The sequence below is a fragment of the Camelus dromedarius genome, chromosome 2 (assembly GCF_036321535.1).
Source record: "Camelus dromedarius isolate mCamDro1 chromosome 2, mCamDro1.pat, whole genome shotgun sequence".
NCBI lineage: Eukaryota > Metazoa > Chordata > Mammalia > Artiodactyla > Camelidae > Camelus > Camelus dromedarius.
Genome location: NC_087437.1, coordinates 18,175,761 through 18,200,911, shown reverse-complemented (window position 1 = coordinate 18,200,911; position 25,151 = coordinate 18,175,761). Strand labels below are relative to the sequence as shown.

The 25,151-nt window shown below is 44.3% G+C and overlaps 1 protein-coding gene across 2 annotated transcripts; it reads right to left on the bottom strand.

The window, feature by feature from the left end:
* CLDN18 (claudin 18) lies at window positions 1–24,882 on the bottom strand. 2 transcript variants are annotated; one of them, XM_010976758.3, is made up of 5 exons: window positions 16,138–16,525; window positions 5,408–5,572; window positions 4,664–4,781; window positions 2,542–2,652; window positions 1–757 (listed from the first exon to the last, which is right to left on the bottom strand). In XM_010976758.3, the coding sequence occupies exons 1-5, from the start codon at window positions 16,355–16,357 to the stop codon at window positions 586–588; spliced, it is 786 nt and encodes a 261-aa protein (XP_010975060.3). In that variant the 5' UTR covers window positions 16,358–16,525; the 3' UTR covers window positions 1–585. The 2 variants fall into 2 exon arrangements, with proteins under 2 accessions (XP_010975060.3, XP_064347513.1); XM_064491443.1 differs by lacking the exon at window positions 16,138–16,525 and adding an exon at window positions 24,663–24,882 and having other exon boundaries at window positions 472–757.
* Window positions 24,883–25,151: the final 269 nt, after the last annotated feature.

The following is a 25,151-nucleotide window of genomic DNA, read 5'->3' as shown; positions in this document are numbered from 1 at the left end:
GTCATGTTCAAGATCACAGTGTAAGAAAATTCAGATAATGAGCTGGAGAGATGGGAAATATCTTTCCCTTGTCACCTTGTCTTCAGTGTTTTTATTAGAAGCCAAATTAGGGTGGGAGGGGGGCAAAATCAAGTAGCAGAAAATGATGTCTTTTGATTGATTCTGTTTTTCCTTTCCGAATTGTTCTGGGGGATGAGCTGGGAAACAGATCATCAATGGGCTGTTGGCTGGAAGGAGGAGGGATTGTCTGTCTACATTATCTAGGTGATTGATAGGAATTCAAACCACATTCTATCATCAGGTTAAAAGGTTATATTTAAAAAAAAAGGAGTAAGAGGATTGGAAAATGTGGGCTATCACCTCTAACACACATCTGATAACTCAGTTGTTTTGTGATAAAACATGTAGAGACAAGAGACCAGTGGCTAAGACCATCTGGCTGCACCACAGATGAAATCAAGGCTTTCTAACTTCCAACTGCGAGTCAAAAGCAATCGGGAATCAAGGTAAAATTTCCTTGTCTTTTTGGGTGAGCTCTAATGGAAGAGGTGGTTTCTTCTGTCCATGCTGAGGTGTCTCGGAGAGCTACACGTAGTCATACTTGGAAGGATGAGACTGTCCCTCATCCTCTGTGCGGGCACCACCATCATATGTCTTCTTGTTTTTCATGCTGGACTCAAAGCCACTGCTGGCTTTGAAGCCACTGGGCCTGTAGGCGACGTTTTGGCCCGAGGCATGGTAAGACACGGCTTTGTAACTGAAAGAAAAAGAAACAGTCCATGACTATAGACGTATTTGGTAGGGGGACAAAGCACCCATTTATCCTAGGATGTCTGACTTTAAGCACTGGAAGTCCAGTGTTCCAGGAAACCCTTAGTCCTGGGCAAACTCAGTCAGCTGCTTCCCTGGGCTTTGGGAACACTGGATTTTCTGCCTCGGCAGTGGAGCAGAATTTCTTGCTTTGTATTAGAGCTGGTAGCTAGTGACTAGTGAGTTCCCTCTGTTAATCAATTAAGATGAAGCTGAACCAGAAACAACGTCCAGGGGAACATAGTGATGCCAAAGAATCGTAGAATCTGTGAGCTGGGAGGTACCGATGTGAAACCCATCCTCCCTAATCTGCTCAGAGTGTGGATGAGGTAACACAGGCCCAGAGAGGGCAATGACAGGTAGAGGTCACAGGGCTGGTTAGCAGTAGAAACAGTGGTCCAGGTCTCCCAACCCCAGGCCCAGTTATGGAGGCAAAGCGGGCTCTCCCAGCAGAAGTGTTACTACCATTCTGGAACGGGTGCTTCTAGGTGGTGGGGGCCTGCCCTGTGCCTTGCAGGATGTTCAGCAGCATCCCTGGCCTCCACCTCCTGGGGTGGCACAGAATTGCTCCAAGTTGAGAACCACTGAGTTACAAAATACTGGAGTCAGAGGGAGCCTAGAGGGCTGGTTTTTTTTTCTTTCTGTTTTTATTTTATTAAAAATTGAAGTATAGTCAGTTTACAATGCTGTGTTGATTTCTGGTGTACAGCATAGTGATTCAGTTATACATATATAAATGTTCCTTTTCATATTCTTCTTCATTATAGGCTATTACAAGGTATTGAATATAGTTCCCTGTGCTCTACAGTGGGACCCTGCTGTTTATTTTATATGCAGTAGTTAGTACCTGCAAATCCCAAACTCCCAATTTATCGCTCCACCTCCCCTTTTCCCCCTGGTAACAACAAGTTTGTTTTCTATGTCTGTGAGTCTGCTTCTGTTTTGTAAATAAGTTCATTTGTGTCATTTTTTAAGATTCCACATATGGGTGATATATGGTATTTTTCTTTCTCTTTCTGGCTTACTTCACTTAGAATGACAATCCCCAGGTCTGTCCATGTTGCTGCAAATAGCATTATTTTTATCCTTTTATGACTGAATAGTATTCCATTGCAAATATATATATATATATATATACACACACATATATATATATGTATACACATACCATATCTTTATCCAGTCATCTGTTGTTGGACACTTAGGTTGCTTCCATGTCTTGGCTATTGTAAATAGTGCTGCTGAGAACATTGGGGTGCATGTATCTTTTTGAATTAGAGTTTCCTGCAGATCTATGCCCAGGAGTGAGATTGCTGGATCATGGGGTTTTTAGTTTTTTAAGGACTCTTCATACTGTTTTCCATAATGGCTGCACCAAACTACATTCTCACCAGCAGTGTAGGAGGGTTCCTTTTTCCCCACACCCTCTCCAGCATTTATCGTTTGTGGACATTTTAGTGATGGCCATTCTGACTGGTGTGAGGTGATACCTCACTGTAGTTTGATTTGCCTTTTAGAGGGCTGGTTTTCCCTTCAATAGGATCACTTCTAAATCTGCTCAGGCTGAAATAGTCCTATTCTGTTCTTTGCATTCCCTGTGAACGAGAAGGTACATGATCCTTTTGTCAATGAACTTCTTCCATACACCTATGCTGATCATTCTGGCTGCAAATTATATGTTAAAATGGACTTGGATCAAGCGTCTGATTGCATCAGGATGGGGAGACTTACCTAGTTTCCTCGGGCGCAAGGCCCCGGCAAGCGATGCACATCATCACGCCTCCAATTAGCGTGAGGCCTCCGGCGACCCAGCCCACAAACAGGGCTGCCCCAAAAGTGTACCTGGGTGGGGAGACGGGGGCTGTGACTGTGGTTGACTCAGCTCTCCAGGCTCCACCCACTGCTCCTGGCCATGCCCGTCCTCTCTGTCCTCACTTTCGGATTCTACACCTAACTCAGCCTGCCCCAGAGCACATGCTCCTTTGAACCACAGCCAACTGAATCAGGTGCCCTGGAGAACAGAATTGGGACTGAAGTCAGTCAGCAAAACAGTGGTGGGATTCTTGGGCCCCTAGCATCACTCAGGCATAGAATGAATTTTAAGTCTCTAATCTCGGAGAGACATCTCAGGAAATCCCCTTTCCTCCCTAGTGGCAAAGGGGAGTGTCTTGAAGGCTTAGCAAGGGAAATTTGAGAGATATGGAATCAGTCTCAAATTATTCTTTCTGAAGGTATTTTAGTCTCTTGAGTTCTTACTGTGGGTCAAGAAACTTCCATCTTTCCTACCTCAAGTAACCCTGACCACCATCCATGCAGGTAGGAGCATTATCTTCAGAAAGAACAAGTGTGAAGAGTTTTTCATTCGTTTCTTTACTCATTTGTTCAACAAGTATTGACTGAGCTCCTACTACATGCCTGGCACTGGGAGAGAAGGGTGAACAAGACAGACACAGAGCCCACCCTCATGGTGCTTCTGACCCAGCCCACACTGAATTCTAACCTGTGGTCATCTGACTCCAAACTGGTGCCCTTCCCCTTTGAGGGTGGCCTCTAGTGGGACTCAGTCACATCCAAACAGGATTGTCTGAGAACAAAATCTCTGAAGTTGCCTGTCCAAGGGACAGGGGTGAGTTCTAGGGAGATGGTGTGAGAGAGTGATGGTGGGCATTAGTGCTGGCTGCCAGGTGGGTGGGTGACTCCTCTGGGCGGGGGTAGTGACACTAGACACCCAGATACTGCAGATAAGGTGGGCTCTTCTAAGTAGGATCTCATCCATCCAGATTTGCCTGTGACAGAAGAGTTTCCCAGGATGTGAGATTTTCAGTGCTAAAACTGGGAATGTCCCAGGAAAACCAGGATGAGTTGATCAGCATGCTTCTAAGTTGCCCTTGTAACCAAGAGTCCATGGAAGACCAGAGAGGAGGAGGAGGGTAGCTGGTGGGGATCATGTCTTTCCTATTCTTGAAAAGGATGGTGAGTGGAGTTCCAGGGAGCCAGAGAGTGCTGGGTTTATCACGTGCTCCCATCCTGCCTCCCATGATGGTGTTGCTGGAGAAATAACCAAGCGTATCCACACTTAGAGACACACTTAGGTACATGACACAAAGGCCACTCAGGTATAAAATTTACATTGCTGTCCCAGAAAAAGAGCTTTCTCCTTCAGGAATTTGCTGCTGCTTCTTGCTATGAAATACATCCCTTTGAAGTGGCTAAATGAAAATGGGTATTGGAATTGCTCTTCCATCTTTTAAAAGTTCTATCCTGCTTCAGACACCAAACGACAGTGGGGTTTTGTGTCTCTCTGCTAGACCATAACCTTCATGAGAACGGGGACCTTGTCCTTATCCCCAGAACTCAGAAGAGTTCCTGGCTCACGGCAGGGTTTTGATACATTTGTAGAATGAATGAATTGATGAATGAGAGACCGAGCAGCTGTACAAGGAAGAAACATGACCTCGCTCACCTATACTGCACCTTGCTCACTTCTATTCAAGCTTTTCCGTGTCCCTAGCCAGGTTCCCGTCATGGACTGGAGACGTGGGTTGATGTTCATTTACACGCTTGGGTTAATAGTGCCTGTTTCATTGCCCCCACAAAGGGGCCTGTGTAAGAGTGTTAGATAAATACTGTGAACTGTCGCTGTATTTCAATGCAAATGTCAGATCAGCCTCAAGTCATATCACCAAGGATAGAAGCTTATGAATTTACAGATCATTGTTGATTTATGATATGGCGTGGTTGCCTCTGATAAATTTTTGCTATTTCAGGCGCTGACAGTAACATTAGGTGTATGTGTTTCATTGGATTTTTACAATTTTCACCACACACTACTGAGACTAGACTAGGAGGTTACCTGGTCTGAAGAGTCTGCACCATCCCACCCAGGCCGGTGTACATGCTGGCTGTAGACATCCAGAAGTTAGTAACCAGCATGTTGGCAAACACAGACACTCCAGCGATTGCACAAAGACCTGCGGGCAAGGAACGAGAAAGCTCTGGAGTCAGCTTTAAAGGGATTGTGTTGTTTCTGAGACAATGTGTGTTGAAATGAGTTCAGATGAGTAGGCTGCATTTAGCATATCCCACTCCTGTAACAGGATGGTCAACCCAAGCACCGATTACTGAATTCTCACTGTGAGCTAGACATTGTGTGAGGTGCTTACACTCTCTCGTCTCTCTAGCTGTGGAAGGATTTGTATGTGTGCAGAAAGAGATTTTCCATCTTGGGACCAGGGGTCAATAGTACAAATATTTGGGGCTTCGTCCTTTGATGGTGTCAAGAGCTCTTCCCTTAAAGTCGTTTTCTGAAGACTCACCAAAATAATGCCTTTAGGGATTGAGTCACATGGCTGCCTTAGAGTTGAGAATCTCTCATACTGAGACGAGGGTGGCAGGTAAGAGGGACCTTAGTACTCATGATAAATCTGTAGAGTGTAATTGAGCCTTAATCTCAGATCTTGAATCCCAGTGTGTGAAGCTCTGATCCATGTTCAAACCAAGCTCAGTAGGGAGAAACTGTGTTTCCTCTGCCAGAGTGATTCTGCTTGACATTCCTGGATGCGCATTTGAGAGAGGGAGCCCCTGGCTCCTTGTTTACCTGCGATGATGAACATGATCCCAGAAGTCAGAGTCATGTTGGCTTTGGCGGAGTCCTCCATGCTGCCAATGCGGATGCACTTCAGGGCGAAGATGGACACTATGAGGCCAATGGCCCCCAGGACGATGCCTACAATCATCAGGGCTCGAACTGCCTGTAGCATGGCTGAAGGACAAGGGCCAGACAAAGAAGACCACCTCAACATGATTGATGAGGCTTTGGTTTAATACAACAAAGCAACCACAACTAACCAGCACCAAACTTCTGAGAAATAGCAAGTCCAATGACTGTGAACCTTGTCACTGTCAGGGGATATGAAATTGTGGAAAATGCAAAACCATCATTTGCAATCCTCTGATTAATGAAAGACATGCACACAGATGTCTGTAGAATGAGAAAATTATGGACTGTTGGATCTGGGAGGGCCAATGGAACTTAGCTATTTCATTTCCTCATTTTAAAACTTGCTAATCTGGGGTCCAAGAAGGGGAAACGGCTTGACTAAGGTAATATTAAAAATTATTGATAGAATCTATAGTAAAACTGTGTTGCTTTGACTTTTAACCCAAACATTTTTCTTCTCTAGCTTTCCATTGGGGCTCAACGGTTCATAGAGTTGTGTCCGCTTTAGAAAAACCCAGTATTCATTTACAACATATAATGAAGCAAGGCCTCTAGGTGGTAAACCAAGAACACTGTAATTTTTGCCTCTTCCCACAGGGACTACTAAGGTCATGGGGAGCTGTAGGCTTTGGGATATATATACATGAAGACTACTATATCGATCTCAGGCCTTTTAGCCCAATTATAGTTTATCAGCAGTTCCCTTTCCAGGAATCAATGGAAGCAATATGCCCTTCTGGGGGCTCTCCTGCAACGACTTCCTCTCCAGATATTTCCAGAGTGAATTCTAGTGCATCCTTAAAGTGCAGTGACTCACCTCAGCAGTTTCTTACTGAGGCCCCCCCTGACTAGGCATAGGGATGACAGTAATTAACAGATCAGCTGGTCTTCGCCGTCTTGGGGCTTATGCCAAAGTGGGGAAAGACTGTCATTAAACATGTCCACTACAAGCACAACGAATTTTACAAAGGAAGACAAATGCATCCTTGGGTCTTCCAGAGGGAAAGACCCTAGTGTGGGTAGTTCCGGTAAAGCGGAACTGAAGAACCATGGGAAGCAAAGCAGAAAGTGCCTAGTTGTCATTGCCAATTGCTACTTTTAATTGAAAGCTATTAGGGACTTTTCAGACATTAAAAAATTTAATCCACATACCCACCTTGCAATGTAGGGAATATTATTACTTCTATTTTATAATTGAAGTCATTGAGACTCAGAAGTTAAGTAACTTGCCCAAAGGAAGACATCAAGGGAAAAGCAGACCTGGGGGTCAATCCAGACTGTCTCAAAATCGTTCCTGTCCCATCATAGTACATTGCTCTGAGGTATCTTATCCTGGAAAAACAGGCTGAGTTCTAGCTGCCATCAAGGTACAGGGATCTGTAAGCTCCTAACAGAATGTATCCTCCAAACTTGGAGACTCACCATCAAATGTCATCCTCTGAAATGGATGCTAGGAATGTATAAAGGAATATTCTCCAAAAGTCATCTCAGGGAATTACCTGTCCCAGAAGATTATTTATAAACATGACTCTCAGGACAAGGGACCCCTGGAAGGGATTCACTCCAATCTCTTCGGGAAGATTTCCATCTCAAATATGGCCAATATCAGTGGAGCTGCCTGCTCATTCACTCTAAGGCGTGTATCACAAAGCAATTTGTCATGATGGAAGGATTGGTAATCAATGAAAGATACCAAAAAAAGAATAGGTAGATCATGCAGAATTTGTTAAAGAGTTTCTGCAGTGTCTGAGGAATGGAGGCCCTGGCAACCTTCTCACCAGGCATCTCCCTGTGTGTAGATGACGGTATCCAGCTACTCTGTTCTGTGCCCTTCACCTCCATTCATTTGATTCTGAATCTCTTCTCCCTAAATAAACTTCTGATTTTAACTTTGCTTCTCTGCTGGGAAGAGACTTCTATAAGTATCCACCATCAGTCTTGGTCCTATTAACAATGATATTCCCGGAAAAGTGTGTTGGCTTACGGTGTGGAGCAGTCCTCCAGGATCTGACCATTCGTTCCAGGGAGTATTGATTAACATTGGCTTCTTGGGCTCGCAGCTGAGTTCTGATGCTGGAGCCACGGTGACCCCAGTAAGGTGAAGGGAACTCCTCATGGCCTTAGAATGGCCTTTGAACCATTCCTAATATAAGAGGGCTCTGGTGTGTTCTCCAAAGCCTTGCCGAATGGCTTTGCTGGCCTCACAGGATATGGGAACAGACACCCCGTCCAGTCCCTCATTAACAAATGCAAGCATGTGTCATCTACTTGGGTATGCATTTATGCCTTTGTGTATTCACCCAGCACATGTTAGTGTACTCTCATGTTAACATATTCATATGCTCATTCATTCATTCATCAAGTATTATTAAGCTCAGATTTTTCTGCAAAATCCTTTGCCAGATGCTGTAGGAGGAATAAAGTTTCATGAGAAATAATCTCTGTCTTCAAGCAGCTTACACCCTGGGAAGATTATAGTTTTCATTGGAAATCCTGAACCTCAAATTTCTTTTCCCCTCAGGAGTACCTTGGCTAAAGTAATCATAGTAGAATGACTTTCTGACAGTAGCTCATAGTGTCATTCTTGTTCTCTTTAACACACACAATTAAACTGTAAGCCTGTGGTTCAGGACAGCTATGGAGAGGACATTTGTGGGGCAGTCCCAGCCTTCAGGAAATATCCTCAGGGCTCTTCTGTTTTTGTATGTTGCCACACGAAAACTGGACATATGAGAGGAGGAAGGGACTTCACTTTTCTACCATCTTGTCCCCATGGGTCTCTTATGAACTTCAAATTGACTCAGGAACCTGTTAGAGGCTTTAAAAATTTCTCTTCTGCTGTTTTAAGCCATAGACCATTCAGAGGACAAAATCATTTATCCCTTTTGAGAAGCACCTGGCAAGGCATCTGGTTAAAACAACCAAAATCCAATCAACTGACCAACCAGCCTACCAACCAACCAAACAACCAAACAAATAGACAGTATTAACCAAGTAGTATAAAGAATGTCTCTTCCTCATTCTATAAAATTACACTTATCCTAGACTCTTGGTAAGGATGGAGTCATTGAATCTCCTTCAGTTGAGTGGTTTTCCTATTTGTGCCTAAAAACAACACACATGTGCTATGGCTGAGGTACGTGGTCTTCCTTGACATTGCTGATTAGAACGGATGGGGATGTGGCAAGGGGGAGGTGAAAACACTGCGGGCTTACTGGATGTGGAGAGTTGCTCTGCCACAGGAGCCCTTGGGTACTGGAGCCCTAGCCAGCCTGTCTTGCTCAGCCTTTGCCTCAGGCTGTCAGACACCCTCTTGCCCCTGCTGGGTCAGATTTGCATGACAAGGGATCCTGCTCTCTCTTGATCTCTGGATTTCTGATGAACACTAGTTCCTGCTTTGAACCAGGGGTCGACCCTGACCCTGGGCTCTTTTTTTATTTTTTAGTATCTCCATCTACCTCACTCCTACCAGTTTCTTTTAGCCTGTGATTGGACAAAGACAGAACACTGTTTTATATCTGTGAGGCCAGTGCCAGAGCCATAACTCTGGACCTGGATGGATAAACCAAGCTCTTCCCTGCTTTGGAGACCTCTTGAGGGGGCTCTTCTGGGGGTGGGAGCTGTGATGGGGGCAGCTGCCAGGAAATGAGTGGAAATGTTCTTGACTGCTCATTGTTAGAAATCCCCTATGTCTAGTAATGACCATGGAGATGCATGGTGGTGATCTGAACTTCCTTTCCATCTGGAAGAGTCTACCACCTGGGATTCTAATCCTTCTCCATAGATAAGTAACCAGAGGAACTGCTCGCAAAGGAGGTAGATTTCTCTTTTAGCCACTGTCTTTTATTTGATATTCTGAGCAAGAGGCATAGGCTTATCAGCTGGTAACAGGTGAGTCAACAGGCTCTGTAGACAGATTCCCTACACCAAAGGTGTGACTAGAGCAGTCTTTCCAGTGATCAAAGAGGCGTTATCAGACCTAAAGGGTGGGCAGGATTCAGGGCTGACAGAAGCAAACAGAAAAATGGGAACTCAGTATTCCCTCCCTGTTACAAAATATCTTATTCTCCAAAAGTAGTTGTGGACTGACAGGCAAGGTGCTTTTGGGTGTAGTTTCTAACCCTGGCTGCACAGTAGCATCTAAGGGGAAACTTAAAAAAAATTAAAAAAAAATTTTTTTTTGGTAGAAGGGAGGTAATTAGCTTGCTTTCTCTTCCTTCCTCCCTCCCTCCCTCTCTCTCCCTTTCTTTCTCTCTTTCTCCCTTTCTCTTCCTTCCTTCCTTCCTTTTTCTTTCTTTCTCTCTCTTTCTTTTTCTTTCTTTCTTTCTTTCTTTTCTTTCTTTCTTTCTTTCTTTCTTTCTTTCTTTCTTTCTTTCTTTCTTTCTTTCTTTCTTTCTTTCTTTCTTTCTTTCTTTCATTCTTTCATTCTTTTCTTTTCTTTTCTTTTTCTTTCTTTTCTTTCTTTCTCTCTCTCTCTTTTTCACTAGAGGTACTAGGGACTGAATCCAGGACCTTGTGCATGCTAAGCACATTCTCTACCACTGAACTATACCCTCACCCTGCAAGGGGCAACTTTTAAAGAAATACTAACATTTCAGCCCAATGCCTAGGGATTTTTACTTAATTGCCCCATGACACAAAATTGCAAGGGATATTCAAGGTTTAGGAGGAGGTGCTCAGAATGGGGACTTCAGAGGAAACAGTTCCTGGTGACTGACATCATTGAGCTGATAGGGGAGCTGGAAGGGGGATGGGGGGTGTGGTTGATGAGACAGCAAGTCACCAAAAGCCAAAGACTTGGCCATGGGGCCTCTGTCGGGGTGGGGGAGGTGAGAGGATCCATATCTTCAGGCACATCTTGGCCTCAGATTGGAGGCAGGAAGGGCTGGTAGAGGCGTCCAAAGTGGGGGAGCTCAGAGGAGGGAAGTCTGAGACCAGACCTCAGAAAAAAAGGCTCTTCACAATAAGGTGGGAGGGCCTTGATTCTCCAGAGAGCCCAGGGGGCCAATATGGAGGTCCTTCGTTTCTCATGAAATCCTACAGATGTGATACCAAGTGAGTATCATAGGCAAGTCTTTTAACCTCATGGAAGCCAAGTCTCCTCAACTCTGGAGTGGCCTGGAGATATCTCTTGCACAGAGATGTTGTGAGGATCAGATGCTACTTGGCACCATCATAGAACTAAGCCAGGCTCAGTAAGTTTCAGTCTCCTCCCCTTCCCTAAAAAGAAGTTCTCTCTCTCCAACCCCACGTGGCTTTGGCTTGTACTGTGTACAAGCTGGAATGGTGATAAAACACGGTGGATTTGAAAAAGCCATGCAGGAGGGAGTGTGAAGGGCAGGAGTGGAAGATTTGACAAGAGGAGGAAGAGAAAGGCTCAGGCAAAGGTAGGGAGGAAGATCAGGAAAAGTGGGGTCAGGCACTGAGCAGGGGGTGGGTTGAGGGGTGAGGCAGTGTAGGGGTTTCCATCCTCAGTGCCTTTCCTTTTCATCTCTTGGGCGAGCTCCAGCCACAAAACCCCACCAAGAAATGATGCCCCGCCACTGACTAGTCCATGCTAGGATGTGATGCTTTGCGGGTGGCTGCCCTGCTCTCAAAGCATCAACCTCTACCACCACAAGCTGAGGAGGTGTCTGATTCTTGGGTCTACATAGCTCTGATTATTGAGAAATCAGAGCAAGCAGCCCCAGTTTACACCTAAGGTATAGGTTCTCTTAGCCTTTGTAGACATGTTCTCAGATCTCTGTGGGCTCTCCTTCAGATATACAAGAGTGTGGGCACATTTAGATGTTTGTCCTCATATTTAAAAAGGCACATTGATGCTAAAACTTGTCTCTTTTTAGAAGAAAAGGAAAGCAGCTTGACTGAAAACCAAGAGGCTCCCCCCATCTCATTTCAACACTGTAACTAACTTATCATCACTCTGCCTCTTAGGATCAGTTTCTTCCACCTGACATCGGGGAAAGACAAGCTGGTTTTACAGGATCATGAGCGTTGCACTTTATGTGAAGCATTCAGCCAATAGTAAGAAGAAACAGATGAGGCAGTTCCTTTAGAAAGAATACTTAAGGGCAGTTTCATATTTTTTTCCCTTATGGATTTTTGCTTTAGAGTTTGTGGCACTGTTCTTTGGGTTAAATGTGGTTTCATAGGAAATATACATACAGAAAACTGAATCACTATGCTGTACACGAGAAGCTAACACAACATTGTAAATCAACCATACTTCAATTAAAAAGAATATGGTTTCATTAAAATCCCCCATTGCCATGTGTGTAAATATGATTGACAGGTTGATGGGAAATTCTCTAGTTCCCCACTGGCTGTTGTTTTCTTCACACTGAGCTAGTTAAGGGTAAATGCAGCCAATTGTGTGAAACAAATCAAGACCCTCAGTGCCTGCAAAGGGGCTGAGAACCAGTGAAATGTCCAGAACACAGCAGGAATCGGGGGTGGAAAGGAGAAAGAAGGACCCTAACTAATCTTTACTTTGGATATTTGGAGTCACAAAAGGTGTTTGATTTTGGAGGAGGAAAAAACCTGGAAGATCAAATGTCCTAACAGATCTTTGGTGGTGTAGATATGACAGTAATGATTTAATGACACCAAGAACCATCTTGTAAATGGGTTGCTGAGCACTTTCACACAAATGCCTTCTTGTGAGGCATTTCACACTTGGGGAAGGTGAGGTCAAGAGATGCAGGTGGCCAAGCTACACCCTCTGATCCCAACCTACCTGCCTCTAACCATAGGGCTCTGCCACTGCACCAAATTCAGTCCAAATATTTGCAACCATGTTAGAAGAAACAAGACTTGACTATGATATCGTCATGGAGGCCAGAGACATGAGTTTGCAGGACTTTGCCTCCTCTCCACCCTGCTCCTCAACTACCCATTGATTTTCCCTCCGACTGTGCCCAGGGAGGGGAAATGGGAATGACACACAAATCATCCACTCTTTAAACCTGACATTCTTCACTGTGCATTGTTAATGACGTTGCTATAAGTCGGTGAAGGTGCCGATGTGCCTTCTACTCATCTGCTCAAGCCCAGACCAAGCTCTTCAATTCTAAAGGGAGCCCCTTCTAGCTGGAATGAGCATGGGTCGACTCAAGTTGAGTCAAGGACATGACCTGGGAGACTTTCAGCCTTGGGTTCACACCCTGCTTCTGCCCAATCTTCTATCCATGGGAATTTGGGCATGTGCCTCCCTCCCTGGGCCTTTCCAATCTTGTAAAAATCAAGCTAATACACATTTCCTTATATTGCTGTGAAGATTAAACTGGAGACTTTTTGTGCAATCCAATGAACAATATCTGTTTTTATTTCTGGGCATGGTTTTGGAGAATTCCATGCTACATTGACTGTTCAGAATCCAGTGAGGGAGAATCTTGGGCTGTAAATTATACAGAGCTGATAACATACAGATAAACAGTCCTGCTGCTATCACTGTTTATCTCATTTCCATCCATCTGTAGGTTAGAGAATACAGCTAGTTGAATAGAATTAAGTTATTCTATGGCTGTCAGTTCCAACTAAACATGATCCATTTTTATCAGATGAAGGAAGAGTTAAGTGAAATTTTGGCAAGAAAAGAGCTTATACTTAGGAAAATTGAATAACTGGTAGTGATGATTATGATTACTAAGTAAAGTACTAGGATGCTATCTGCCGCCTGCCTTTCTAGCACATTTAGGCTTACTTCTCTGCGGGAGGGTGGTACTCCGCTCTGAGTCCTAGGTCAAAATGAAACTCTCTGCAACCTTCCATTTCTACCTCCAGGCATTCCTCTCAGCTCCTTGAGTTCAGGACTCTCCTCCCCAAGCCCTTGGTCATGTTCAAGCAGCTGTTCCCAATAGCCAAGTCCACTCCTGGCTGCTTAATGTCACTCCTTTCAGCTCTCTCAGAAGCCCCACAAGTGTCCACAAGCCACCCTCTGGCCTCCTCTCTGGCTGCTTCATTGCTTTATGTCCCTGCCCTCAGCTTTTGAGTTTTTTCCTAGCCTGTTCTTCCTGATATTCTTCCCACCCTTCCCTCCCCTCATTAGTTAGCCATATCTTAAGTCATCAAACAAGTATTTGCATTTGGGAATGCCAGCTTACACTGTAGTCACTCCTGCTGTGTGAGGGCTGGCTCCTCTTAAATTCACACTGGTCTCCATGAACACACATGATCAATGATCTAAAGTATCTCCTTTTCTACAAACTCAGTCCCAAGAAACGTCTTCCCTGGCTTTTGGTGGGATCCTGTTCCCCCGATGCAGACAGGCAGGGTGGGGGTACACCTCTGTGAAGGCTGCCGGGAGCTTTTCAGATCTGTGAGCAGTATCAGGACGGGGATATGCTCAGTGCTATCCGAGTGCTTGGGGGTTGGTACCCAGATCTGGGGGAGCCTACTTAATTGGGGGATGTGAGGAGGCATCAGGGAAGAGGTAGTGTTTGAGCTGGACCTCCCATATGGGAAGATCTGTGGAGATGGCAGTTGGGGTGGTAGAGGGGGGCATTTGGGCAGTGGGGTCAGTGGGCATCCGAGGCCAAGCACAGGGTAGAGTAAATGGACAGGGAGAAGCACAGCCTGGGGGAGAGGAATAGTAAGAGGTGGGTCAGGGAAGGCAGGTGAGGGATGTCGGAGGGCATGGTGTCAGGTTGTTACCCCTGCACCTAATTAGGCTGACAGAAGGGAACCATGGAAGGTGTTTGTGTTTTGAAATCTCTAGGGAGGTGAGAATTGAGAACTGGAAGCTGGTGGTTGAAAGATTCTGCCCTACCTTCTACCATAGTCAAAGGGGCAAACCCTTTAAAGGGATGAAGGAGAGAAACCAGATTGCAAAAGGTTGAGAATGAGGGGTGGTAGAAAAATTCAGTCTTTTAATTTGGTTGTTAGGGACACAGGAAGAGACAGAACTTGACAGTGATCAGAAGCAAGAGAAGATTTTCCAGGAAAGGAGGCTATAAGCATGAGTGAGGAGGAGAGATGAAAGAGGCAAGAAGGGGGGGGGGGCCCATCAGTGGAGATGACCAGATGGTGGGTGTAGGGTCTCCAGAGCCTGGGATGGGGGTGGGGAGAGAGGTTGGCTTTGGATGGGAGAGAGAAAAGGGATTTTGTTCTGCAGAGAGTCGAACTGCTGGTGGGGAGATGAGGAGAGGTTCTGAGAGGGCTTAGGGAGGATAGGATCCCTCTGTAGAACAGGGAAGACACATGAGAGGCAGCAGTAGGGGCTGGCCATTTAGGAGAGAGGGAATATTTGGGACCCCCATGGGTGGAAAGATACAGAATGAGCAAGAGATTGATAACGTGTGATGGGGCCTTGGGAAGAGGTTATTGAGCCAGAGTTCTGGAATGTTGTGCCTTAATTTTGAATATAAGATCAATCTTATCTTTTCACTGAATAGTTAAAGTTAGGTGTAGCTAGCAACTTAACAACCCACGGTCTTGCATCTACTCTCTTCTGACCTTTCGCATCACACTACAGCATCATCCCTCCTCCCGTCCTTCCTCTGGAGGTTTCTTCCCTCTGGCAGAGTTCTACCTCCCTTTGCTTTTCTCTAAGCAGGTCTCAATGATTGGTTTGTCCTGTAATACAAGTGGCTTCTAAAAATGGAGTAAATACCCCAATTCTTCTACTTTGACACCCACATTCTATTTCTTTCTGCAAATGAAGATGAATTAGTTGAAGGGCTTTCACAATTCAGTTTCAAGGACTTCACAAGCTCTTAACAGTTTTGTGTAAATTTATTCCCATCCACCTGTCCACAAGGTGTTTGTTTCAGAGAGGCAAAACCCAGCACTGTTTTCTTTTCCTCACCAAACTCACATTTTGGTCAGTCCTTGGAGCCACTGATTAGCCTGACCTTTTATTTATTTATTTATTTTTTGCTTTTTTCTAAAAAAACAACAACAACAAAAACAAGTAGAGCTCCCTTAAGATCTAGAATGCAAAGCTCTTATGCTTACTTGAAATAATTATCTGTATTAGAAGCAGGGATTTAACAACTTTCATGTTCAAGGGAGAAACGATGTCACATTTATAATTATATTTATATTCTGAAATCTTTATCATATAATTATAATTTTATACTTATATTCTGACACGCCTTGTGTTTTAGGCGTGCAAACCAGAACCTCTCCCCACAAGAGCAGGAAAAGGATAGTCATAATTTAATGGCAATATAGACTTTCTAGCACCTACGGAGACTCCAACTTTTCAAAGAAAAATTGCATTGACATGCAAATGAAATGACATTAGCTCCCAAAAAACGTTTTCGGCGTAAGAAAACAGTCACCATCCTACGTCCCTGCTCCCATGTATGTGGGGGCAAGAGCAGGTCACACGCAGGTACGTGCACACAGTTACTTTCCTCTTTGAGAATCATTGTCTATTCCAGTACTACGGTCCTGCCCTCACCATAGACCCAGTCTTTTCAGGGCTGGCTTCCTTTGTCCTGAGAATGAATTCTCCTTTGTTCTCCCCTGTGACTATACCCCTCCTTGACCCAGGGCCAGCTTCTCTCATTCACACCTCTGCTCCTGAGCCAGCGCTGCTGCGAGGGTCAGGCCCTGCGCGTGTTTCCGAGGCCCCGTCCCGGCCGCACCTGCCCCGCGCGTACCTGGCAGGCCCAGGATGGTGAAGTAGGGCCGGCACTCGGTGAAGCCGGAGCTCTGCTGCACGCAGCTGCGCCACAGTCCCTCGTACTGGAACACGGAGGTGACGGGGCTGTCGTAGAGGTCCTGGGTGCTCCACCTGTCCATCCCCGTGGCGGCGATGCAGCCGGCCAGGCCCAGGACGGACAGGAGGAAGCCCACCACTTGGTAAACGGTGGTGGACATGGCCTCGGCCCCCGTCCCAGCTGCCGCCTTCGTCCTGCCACGCTCTTGGGGTAGCTGCTCTGATCAGATGATTTCCCTCGGCCTTTGGTGTTTGCTCACAGTGTTTTCCTTAGATAGTTCAGTTTCACTCCAGATTCAAGGGCATTATTTTTTCATTTGTTAGCGAAGCAGCCCAAGAGGCACTTGTCCCGCTGAGCGGCCCAGTCTCAGCTAGTTCGAGGGCGCGGCGGTCTGAGTGGACCTCCGCCCCATCCCAGGTCGGGCTGCGCCCGAGCAGGCCACCACCTGGGGAAAAGGCACCGCTGAGAGCCCCCACAAGCCCGTCCTTGAGGCTCTGCTCACCACGGAAAACCACTTGGCCTGACCTCACTTAAAAACAATGGCCCCAGGAAATCTCCGCTTACAGCAGACGTTCACATTTTTACCTCACAACTCATAAACCACCTTTCACTGACATCTTCCATTTTAATCTTACAGAAATGGATAGGGCAGTATTATCCACCACATTTTTTTTTTCGGTGGGGGGAGGTGAATCAAGTGAGGTACAAATAGGTTAAGGAACTTGTCCAAGTACTTTGAACCACAGATGCTTTAAAGATGGCGAAAGTGGGGCTTGCACCTCAACTCTTTCTCTGTTTCCATATGGAGTGGCAAGAGCAGGCAAAGTTGTCCCTATTTTCAAGAACAGGAAGCCAAATCCTATAGATAGGCTCTTGGTCCACAGGCATGGAACTGGGATGAGGAGAAGCAGGCATCGTGTGGACCCCTGCTTCATCCTTTCACTCCTCCTACAAGAACCACATGAAGACCATGTGGCAGGCAGACAAGGAAGTTCCACAAAGTCAGTAGGAGAGAGCAGGGCAGGCTGGGCTCCGGACCCTGACCTGGTTACTGAGAGGCTTGGGATCCACTCCCGACGCTGACCCTAACATGCTGTGTGCTGGGTGATTTGGGGCAAACTGCTCAACCTCTGTGGGTCACAGTTCCTTCATCTCTAGCACGGGCAGACTAAACTAGAATATCTTAGCTCCCTTGCAGGTCTCACACACTGTAGTCTTCTACATTTGGGAGAAAAGTTTTCACTACAGTTGGCCAAAATATCAGGAATAACACAATCATGAAAAAGATCGGCTTGGCCGGAGATCAGCCATTGCACTTTGTCTACATAATTTGGTTTTCAAATTACGTTAGTGCGTGGATGGACCTGCTGCTGCCTGTGGGTCATGGGTGGCAGCCTCTGAATTCAGATACCTTTTATTCTTTTTTTAAAAAATAAACTGAAGTATATTCAGATACATTTTGATGAGACCTTCCCCAAATCTGGTTGTCAAGGCCCTGCTACACACCCACACCCACCCACACCCCAACCCTAACCTGTGCAGGTTCTCCAGGAAACAAGCCTGTGCATCTAGACATTTCAATGTTATCTTGGGTGCACCCAGATACCACTCCCACGAGTTTATTCCCAGCAAACACAGAAAGCAGATATGCAAGTTCGCCCCTCTGATTTGAATGGAGGTAACACTCCCCTCAACCTACACCTTGCTCTCGGTTCTGTGATCAGTGTTTGTGGACAAAGAATGATCCAGAAAACCCCAAAGAAGAGAGCAACAAAGGGTTGTATGACTTAAGGTGAAGTCGTGTTGGTGGTTCTGTATCCCATGAACTGAACTACAAGGCCAAGTCTAAAAGGTGGGGACAGGGCAGCTAGACAAAATGACCCTAGTCTCTGCTGGTGGACCAGGTGGGGTGATTGACCAATTTGATTGAAAAATGTTGGAATCATTCAGGAGTGATTATGCCACCGTTTCTGTGGACAGAATTCATATTACTCCTATTTCAACTGAGAGGCAGGCTTTATATTCACAAAGAGATCTAGAAGGGCTTAGTTTCCAGCTGTTCATTTATAACATTTGTCTAAACCCTGCCCCCCTCCCCCGCCTTGATGACAATGCCACCAAAACAGTAGACTGAAAATGGAGAAATTAAAAAGAAAAGGTTATTATAGTTATCGAGTCTCACTCATGACAGTTTTCCCTCCTATTTCCATATGCAAATTTTTTTATGCAAAACTTCAAAACAGGAAAAATAGTTATTTAGGTAATAATGAATTAAGCTTTCTTTCTTATTTGAAATGGTGACAGTGACTTTCCTTTTTTGGAGGAAGGAAAAGTTAATTATAAAGGTTAAACTAAATCTCCCATTACCTAGGCAGAATATTGAATGAGTAGAGGGAAACTGTAAGTCTACACACTTAAAAAAAAATGTGAAATAAATATTGACATGTTTTAAAACATCTTAACAATGGGAATTTCCACTTCCTGGCAAATTTTCTGTGCGCTGGAATGAGCGGACCACTGCTTTAGCTGTCATTGCCGAAGAGTGAATGGGGGTCCACAGAGGAAAATCTGGCTTCCTTGTTCATGTAAATAGAATTTGTTAAAATATATTAAATGTATCTCTAGTAATAGTGGCAGTTCATGGTCTGATTATAATAATATATAATAAAATAATGATAATTCATGTTCTAATTCTTTTGAACAATAATGGGGTTATTACAACTTTGTTTAATCACCTTTAAAATGGAGCAAATTTTTTGCTAGCTTTTTAGGGGGAATCACCTGTAGGGAGAATATATTCAGCTTTAACTATGGTTCTGGTAGTGCCGTGTCAGGCTGTGCATTTCCAGGGACTTACATTCTTTCACTGTCATTGGCAAAAACCTGTCCCCTACCTCTTCTTTGCTTCTTTATAGGAATATTAATATAACACCATCTATGGTAATTAGGCAAAATGGTGGTCACCTAGCAATATAATATTATATAATATTACAGCTAGGGAGGAGTAAAATTAGTATATTAGCAAGAAAAATAATTACTACATCTATTGATTTTTTTTCTTTTAAAATATTAACACACCTAATATTCCAAATTTCTTTTCTTTTTTTAATGGAAGTGTAGTTGATTTACAGTGTTGTGTTAGTTTCTGTGTGCAGCAAAGCGATTCAATTATACATGTATTTTCTTTTTCATTATAGGTTATTACAAGCCACTGAATATAGTTCCCTGTGCTATACAGTAGGACCTTGTTGTTTACCTATTTCATATATAGTAGTCTGTATCTGCTAATCCCAAATGCCTAATTTATCCCTCCCCCCAGCTTTCCCTTTTGGTACCCATAAATTTGTTTTCTACGTCTGTGAGTTTGTTTCTATTTTGTAAGTAAGTTCATTTGTATCATTTTCTAGATTCCACATATAAGTGGTATCGTATATATATCCTACATATCCTAATTTCCGGCTCCACCTTTTGGTGTTCACAGTAGAAAATTTGGAAGTCGGGAGAATTTTTAATAATCACTCATAACCTGAAAGTATTTTGCATACTTTCTTTTTACCCATTCTCTGTATATATATTTTTACATGATTAAGAGATTATACCATTTAATGTTTTGACTCTTTTCACTTAACTGCATACATGTGCAATTAAGGCACCTCATAAACATTGTTTAATATATTCAATGTTAAACATTTAATTTAATATGAGTATGTTAGTGTTCCATTATGTAGAAGTGCTCTTATTCACCTAAACAGCATCTATTCTTATATAGTTAGATCATTCCCCTGCCCCAATTTTTTTTGGTATGAAAAACAGTGTTATGATGAACATTTTTCACATAACTCTTTGCTAGCATTTCTGATTACTCTTTTAGGACAGATTCCCACGAGTGGAATTAAGATATCAAAGGGAGTAAAGCTTAAAAATATCTTTTTTATGTAGAACCAGATTTTTGTCTATGAATTTTATTCCTAGCAGCAGTATTTGAAAGCCCTTACCTCACTGCACCCTTCCCTACACTGTGAATTTGGTAAGTTTTAATTTGCATTACTTTGGTTCTTAATGAGCTTGAAACTATTTTTTTAAACAAATATTTATGGAGCATTTGTTTTTCCCTTTTCTTGAGTTGTCAGTTTGTACTTTTTCCTTATTTATTTACTGGAATTTTAGCACTTTTTTTTATAAATGTATATGAATTACTTACTTGTTAAGGATCTTATATTGCTAAGATGACAAAAAACTTTTCCCATTGATTATTTGCTTTTTAATTTTTTTCATGGTTTTAGAGAAAAATACTGTATTCCATTCATATGCTCCACAGTACCTGGTGCATAATAGGTGCTTAATAAATATTTGTTGAATGATGTAGTGAAATCTTTTCTTTTTTTGTTTTTCTCCATCATTTCTATGCTTAGGAAGTTATTTTCCATTTAGAAATTATATTAGAATTATTTTAGAATTTTAGAAAATTCCAAAGTATTTTATAAATTTTTATACTTAATTATCTAGGATCTACTTTGGTTTATATGCTGTAATTCTTTTTTCCCTCAAAAAAGCTAATCAGTAATTTTTGCAGCACTTACTGAATAACCTCCCCTTTCCCCATGGCTTTGTAAAATCTTCTGTCTATATTAAGTTCACGTATATGTCTTTCTGTTTTAAGGTTTTATTCCATGACCTGTCTGTCCACATTTAGGCCAAAGCACCCTTTTAATTATTGCAGCTTTAGAATTTGGCTTAATATCTTCCTGGCAGAGTTATTCCCCTACTTTTGTTTTGTTCTTAAAAAAAATTTAAAAATCGATTTCCTCTACTTCTTATAGATAACCACTTTGTCAAGTTCCCAAAGGAAAATGCTTACTGGTATTTTGATCAGAATTCTTATAATGAGGAAGAGCTTGGGCTGTGCAGAAAGTCTGCCTGGGTTTGAATCCTCACCTTCCGCTTACTACTACAGTGTCACTGGGCAAATTCTATAGCCCTTTTGTACTTCAGTTTCCTCATTTATAAAATGGAGATAATACTACTCCTTACTTCACAGGGTTGTTGTGAAAATTAAAGTCAGTATAGGTAATTTATGTAAATGTATACAAGTATGTCAATTATATTTAAAAATGTAAATTAACACACGCTAATTTCTTGAACCAATGCTTTAGCACATACTAAGGTCTCAATACATTTTATTATTATTGTATACTTATACTATTTATTATTACACATTAATTAGGAAAAAATTCACATCTTTATAATCATCATATCTAGGAACCTGTAGTGTATATTTCCATTTAACCGACTTAAATTTTTCTTGCTAAACCTCTTTTCTCGCTTTGATTCTTGCCAAATATTTAAAGATATTATTCATTTGTGTTTAACACATATCTTTGTGCTGTACTGGCTCCCTCCCCGGTTCTCATCACACACAAAGAGAATTAAGTTATTTTAATTCTCTTAATACACTACACAAGCCACTGTGTCTTTTCCAAAGATGTTCTCTCTCCTTCTGGAAAATACTTTACCTCTTCATCTTTTTGGGTACTCATTCATGACTTTCACTCAGCTCAGCTGTCCTTTCCTTTAGGAAGTCTTCCTCTCCTCACGTCTGCCCCTTGGACTGTACAGGGCATTTGCTATGCCTTACTGCAGAGATTCTTAACTGGGGCTGGTTTTGCCCCCAGGGGATATATGGCAAAGTCTGGAGACATTTTTGTTATAACCAGGAAGGGGGAGGGTGCTTCTACTCCCATCTAGTGGATGGAGGACAGAAATGCTGCTAAATATCCTTTACTGCACAGAACAGTATCCTGGATAGAAGAAATGGGCTTAAAATGTAAATAGTGCCAAGGTTGAGAAACTTTGAGTTGCAATGGCTTGTTTACCTTTGGCCTCTCTTTCTAGATTTGTAAGCCTTTTGATATCTATGTCCCACATCTGCAGACAGCTTGGGGCATAGTAGGTGCTCAATAAAGTTCTTTCTAATGCCACATTTTTTGGGGGAGGAGGGAAGAGGTAATTAGGTTTGTTTGTTTATTTATTTATTTTAATGGAGGTACTGGGGATTGAACCCAGGACCTTGTGCATGCTAGGCATGCACTCTACCACTGAGCTACACTCTCCTCCCTAATGCCACAATTTCTGTGTTACTGTTTATTTCCCTATTACTTCTGCAAGTGTGGGAGGACCAAAGACTTTGTCTTTCCTTCCTCATCCCTGCCAAGAGGGGATCTTGTCCAAAACTGGTTTGCCCAGGACAGGTTGGTTGCCAGTTATAGTTTTGGTGAAATGACTTTGTTGAGGAAGGGTGGCTGCCTGTCCTATGCCTCTGGTTTCTCTAGAGAGTTGGGTTGTGCCTGACTCCCTCCCTCTGAGCCTGAGTGTCTGTGCTTGCATTCTTGGGAACGTGTAGCTTCTCAATGGGAATTTTAAAATTCTGTTCTTTCATTTCAGTGGCAATGGAAAAGAAATTGAAACAAGTATGTTCCAGATCCTCAGGCTGCCCACTTACGGTTTATGTTTACGTTGGTGTTTATAATCATGTTTACACCAGGAGACGGTGAAGTGATAGCTTCAAACAGAAACAGTCAGGGGACTTTCTCCCCACCTGGTCACACTGGCACAGTGAGCTCAGATACCTGTGTGTGTGACCTTGGGCAAGTTACCCCAGCTTGTTTCCTGTTTCTAAAAAGGTGGTCATGATAGCAGCAAGTTCCCGGGGTGATTCGTAGAGATTACACAGAATATTGCAAGGCAGTTGTTGGCTCAAGTGCTAGCGCTCGGTTCAGCACTGTTATCTTTCCTTCATGAATCAGTTGGAACCCCTCAGAGGTCAGGCTGGTTCTCGGTGTGTGCAAGGTCAGTGTTAAGCTGACTTTCTCCTTCGTGGACCCAGGTTTGAGCCTCCAAAGGGATTTTGGGCATTTTGCCTTTGAAGGGAGGGAGAATCCCAAGGGCAGGTGGTTCAACCTGGATCTAAGGAGGGATCAGCGGGACATGCGACGTGGGAGTGGCTCATCTTCCTCCAGTCCCTGGTGGAGGGAGACCCCACTGAATCAGCAGCTGGGACCTGGCTTAAGTTCCCGTTGATACCCGGTACCTTCCTCTCTGAGCTTGGCATTCGATGCTCTTTATAATCGTCTCTGCATAAACCCTCTCCTTTAACCAAGGTCATTCTTTCATTTTCTCCTAAGAAGGACTTGGGTGGAAGCACCCTCATGTCTTTGCCCAAGATTTTCCTCCTGTGATGCTGCCCCTCCAACTCCTCACCACCTTTCAAGGCTCCCCTGTGGGATTCCCTCCTGGCTGGATCTCTTCCTGAGTGGTTCACCCTCATTTCATCTCCTGCAGCACCGCCCTTTGTCCTCCCTACTTGGTATCTTGCCCTACCCAGCCTGGGGTGCATATTCACATGTTTTGGGGTGCTAGGCCCACAGAATCCTGAGGTTGTAGTGAGCTCTCCATCCATAAGTGTGGAATAAATAAAAGACTGAATCACTGAGTCTACACTGCTCACCTTCTGTGCCTGTCTGTCTTGACCCTATGGCCAAATGGGAAATTCCTGGAGGGGAAGCCCTAATTTCTATTTCTGATACTCCTTACTGTGACCCCCTTAGATCAAAGCCCCTCTCCAGACTTCGATGTGTATTTATGGAAGGAAAAAAGAACTAAGAAATAAAAATGACAAGTGTATTCATGATCTTATACTCTGTTACCTGAGTGAAAGACACTTAACGTTCTCTACTCTGGACACGATGTTTTCTTCAAGTTAACACAGCCCATCTACCAAGCAAGCAAATCCTTGTGAGGCTAACATGCCAGTCTGGGGAGGCGGGCATCACAGCCTGCATCCCTTTGCCCTACGCTTTCTACAAGGGTCCTCTGTGCAGAGAGCTCCCTGAATCTGGTTCCATGTGGCCAGTACTTTCTGGAGGTCACGAGCCTAAAGGTACAGAGAAGGGAGGGACCCATCTGGCATCCCCCAAAGAAACACACCACTCAGTTCTTTTTCTCTGTCCCTTTCCTCTTTCCCCTTTCTGTTGCTGCCACGTGTGTAGGTGCCCCCTGGAAAAAGGGACCAGGGAAAAGGGGGCCTGGAGGTGGAACTCTGTTCCGGAGACTCACAGTCCCCAACTCAGGGAAGGAGGGTCTTGGGGCTAAAGGAAGTGGCTACAGTCTGGGCCTCCTGAGTGCTGTTCCTGTGGGTGATTGAGACCCAATGCCATTGCTCACGTGAGAGTTATTTTTAAAATGGGCCCGTTGAGGAAAAATGGGTACCACCCAATTAGGGGTACAGGAGCCCTCCCGGCTCCAGGAAGCTGCTCTCCTGAAGTCCCCTGCACTTTTATTCCTACCTTGGTGGTGGGGGCTGTTGCTCCCCCCGCCCCCCACCTGGGTCCCTCTGCAGGGCCGCTGGCAGAGGCGGCCACCTCCTGCCAGCCCCCGGCTCCCTGCCAGCCTGCCTGGCCGGCGCCTACCTGGCAGCCCCAGGATGGTGAAGTAGCCCCGGCACTCGGTGAAGCCGGAGCTTTCTCGGACACAGGAGCGCCACAGGCCCTGGTAGTTGAAGACGGCCGTCACCGGGTTGTTGTACAAATCCTGGGTGCTCCACTGGTCCATGCAGGTGGCTGCAATGATGCCCGCAATGCCGATCAGTGAGACCACAAACCCCAAGCCCTGGCAGGCGGTCACAGACATGGCGGGGTGCAGAGTGGACACGGGGCGCCGCTGGACTGGGGGACAGACCAGTTCTGAGAGTGCTGAGCATCGGATGGAGTTTTCTCCGAGAGGCTGGCACCCACGTCACCATCGAGCCATGTGATGGAGGAGGGGACTCCACAGTGCCACCTGGGCTCACCCTGCCCCTTTATCTACCTCGGTGAGATAATTTCCACAACATGGTACCAAGAGCCATTTGTTTCCCACCAAATGTACACTCCACTCACTATTTACCTTCAAAGGGAGTT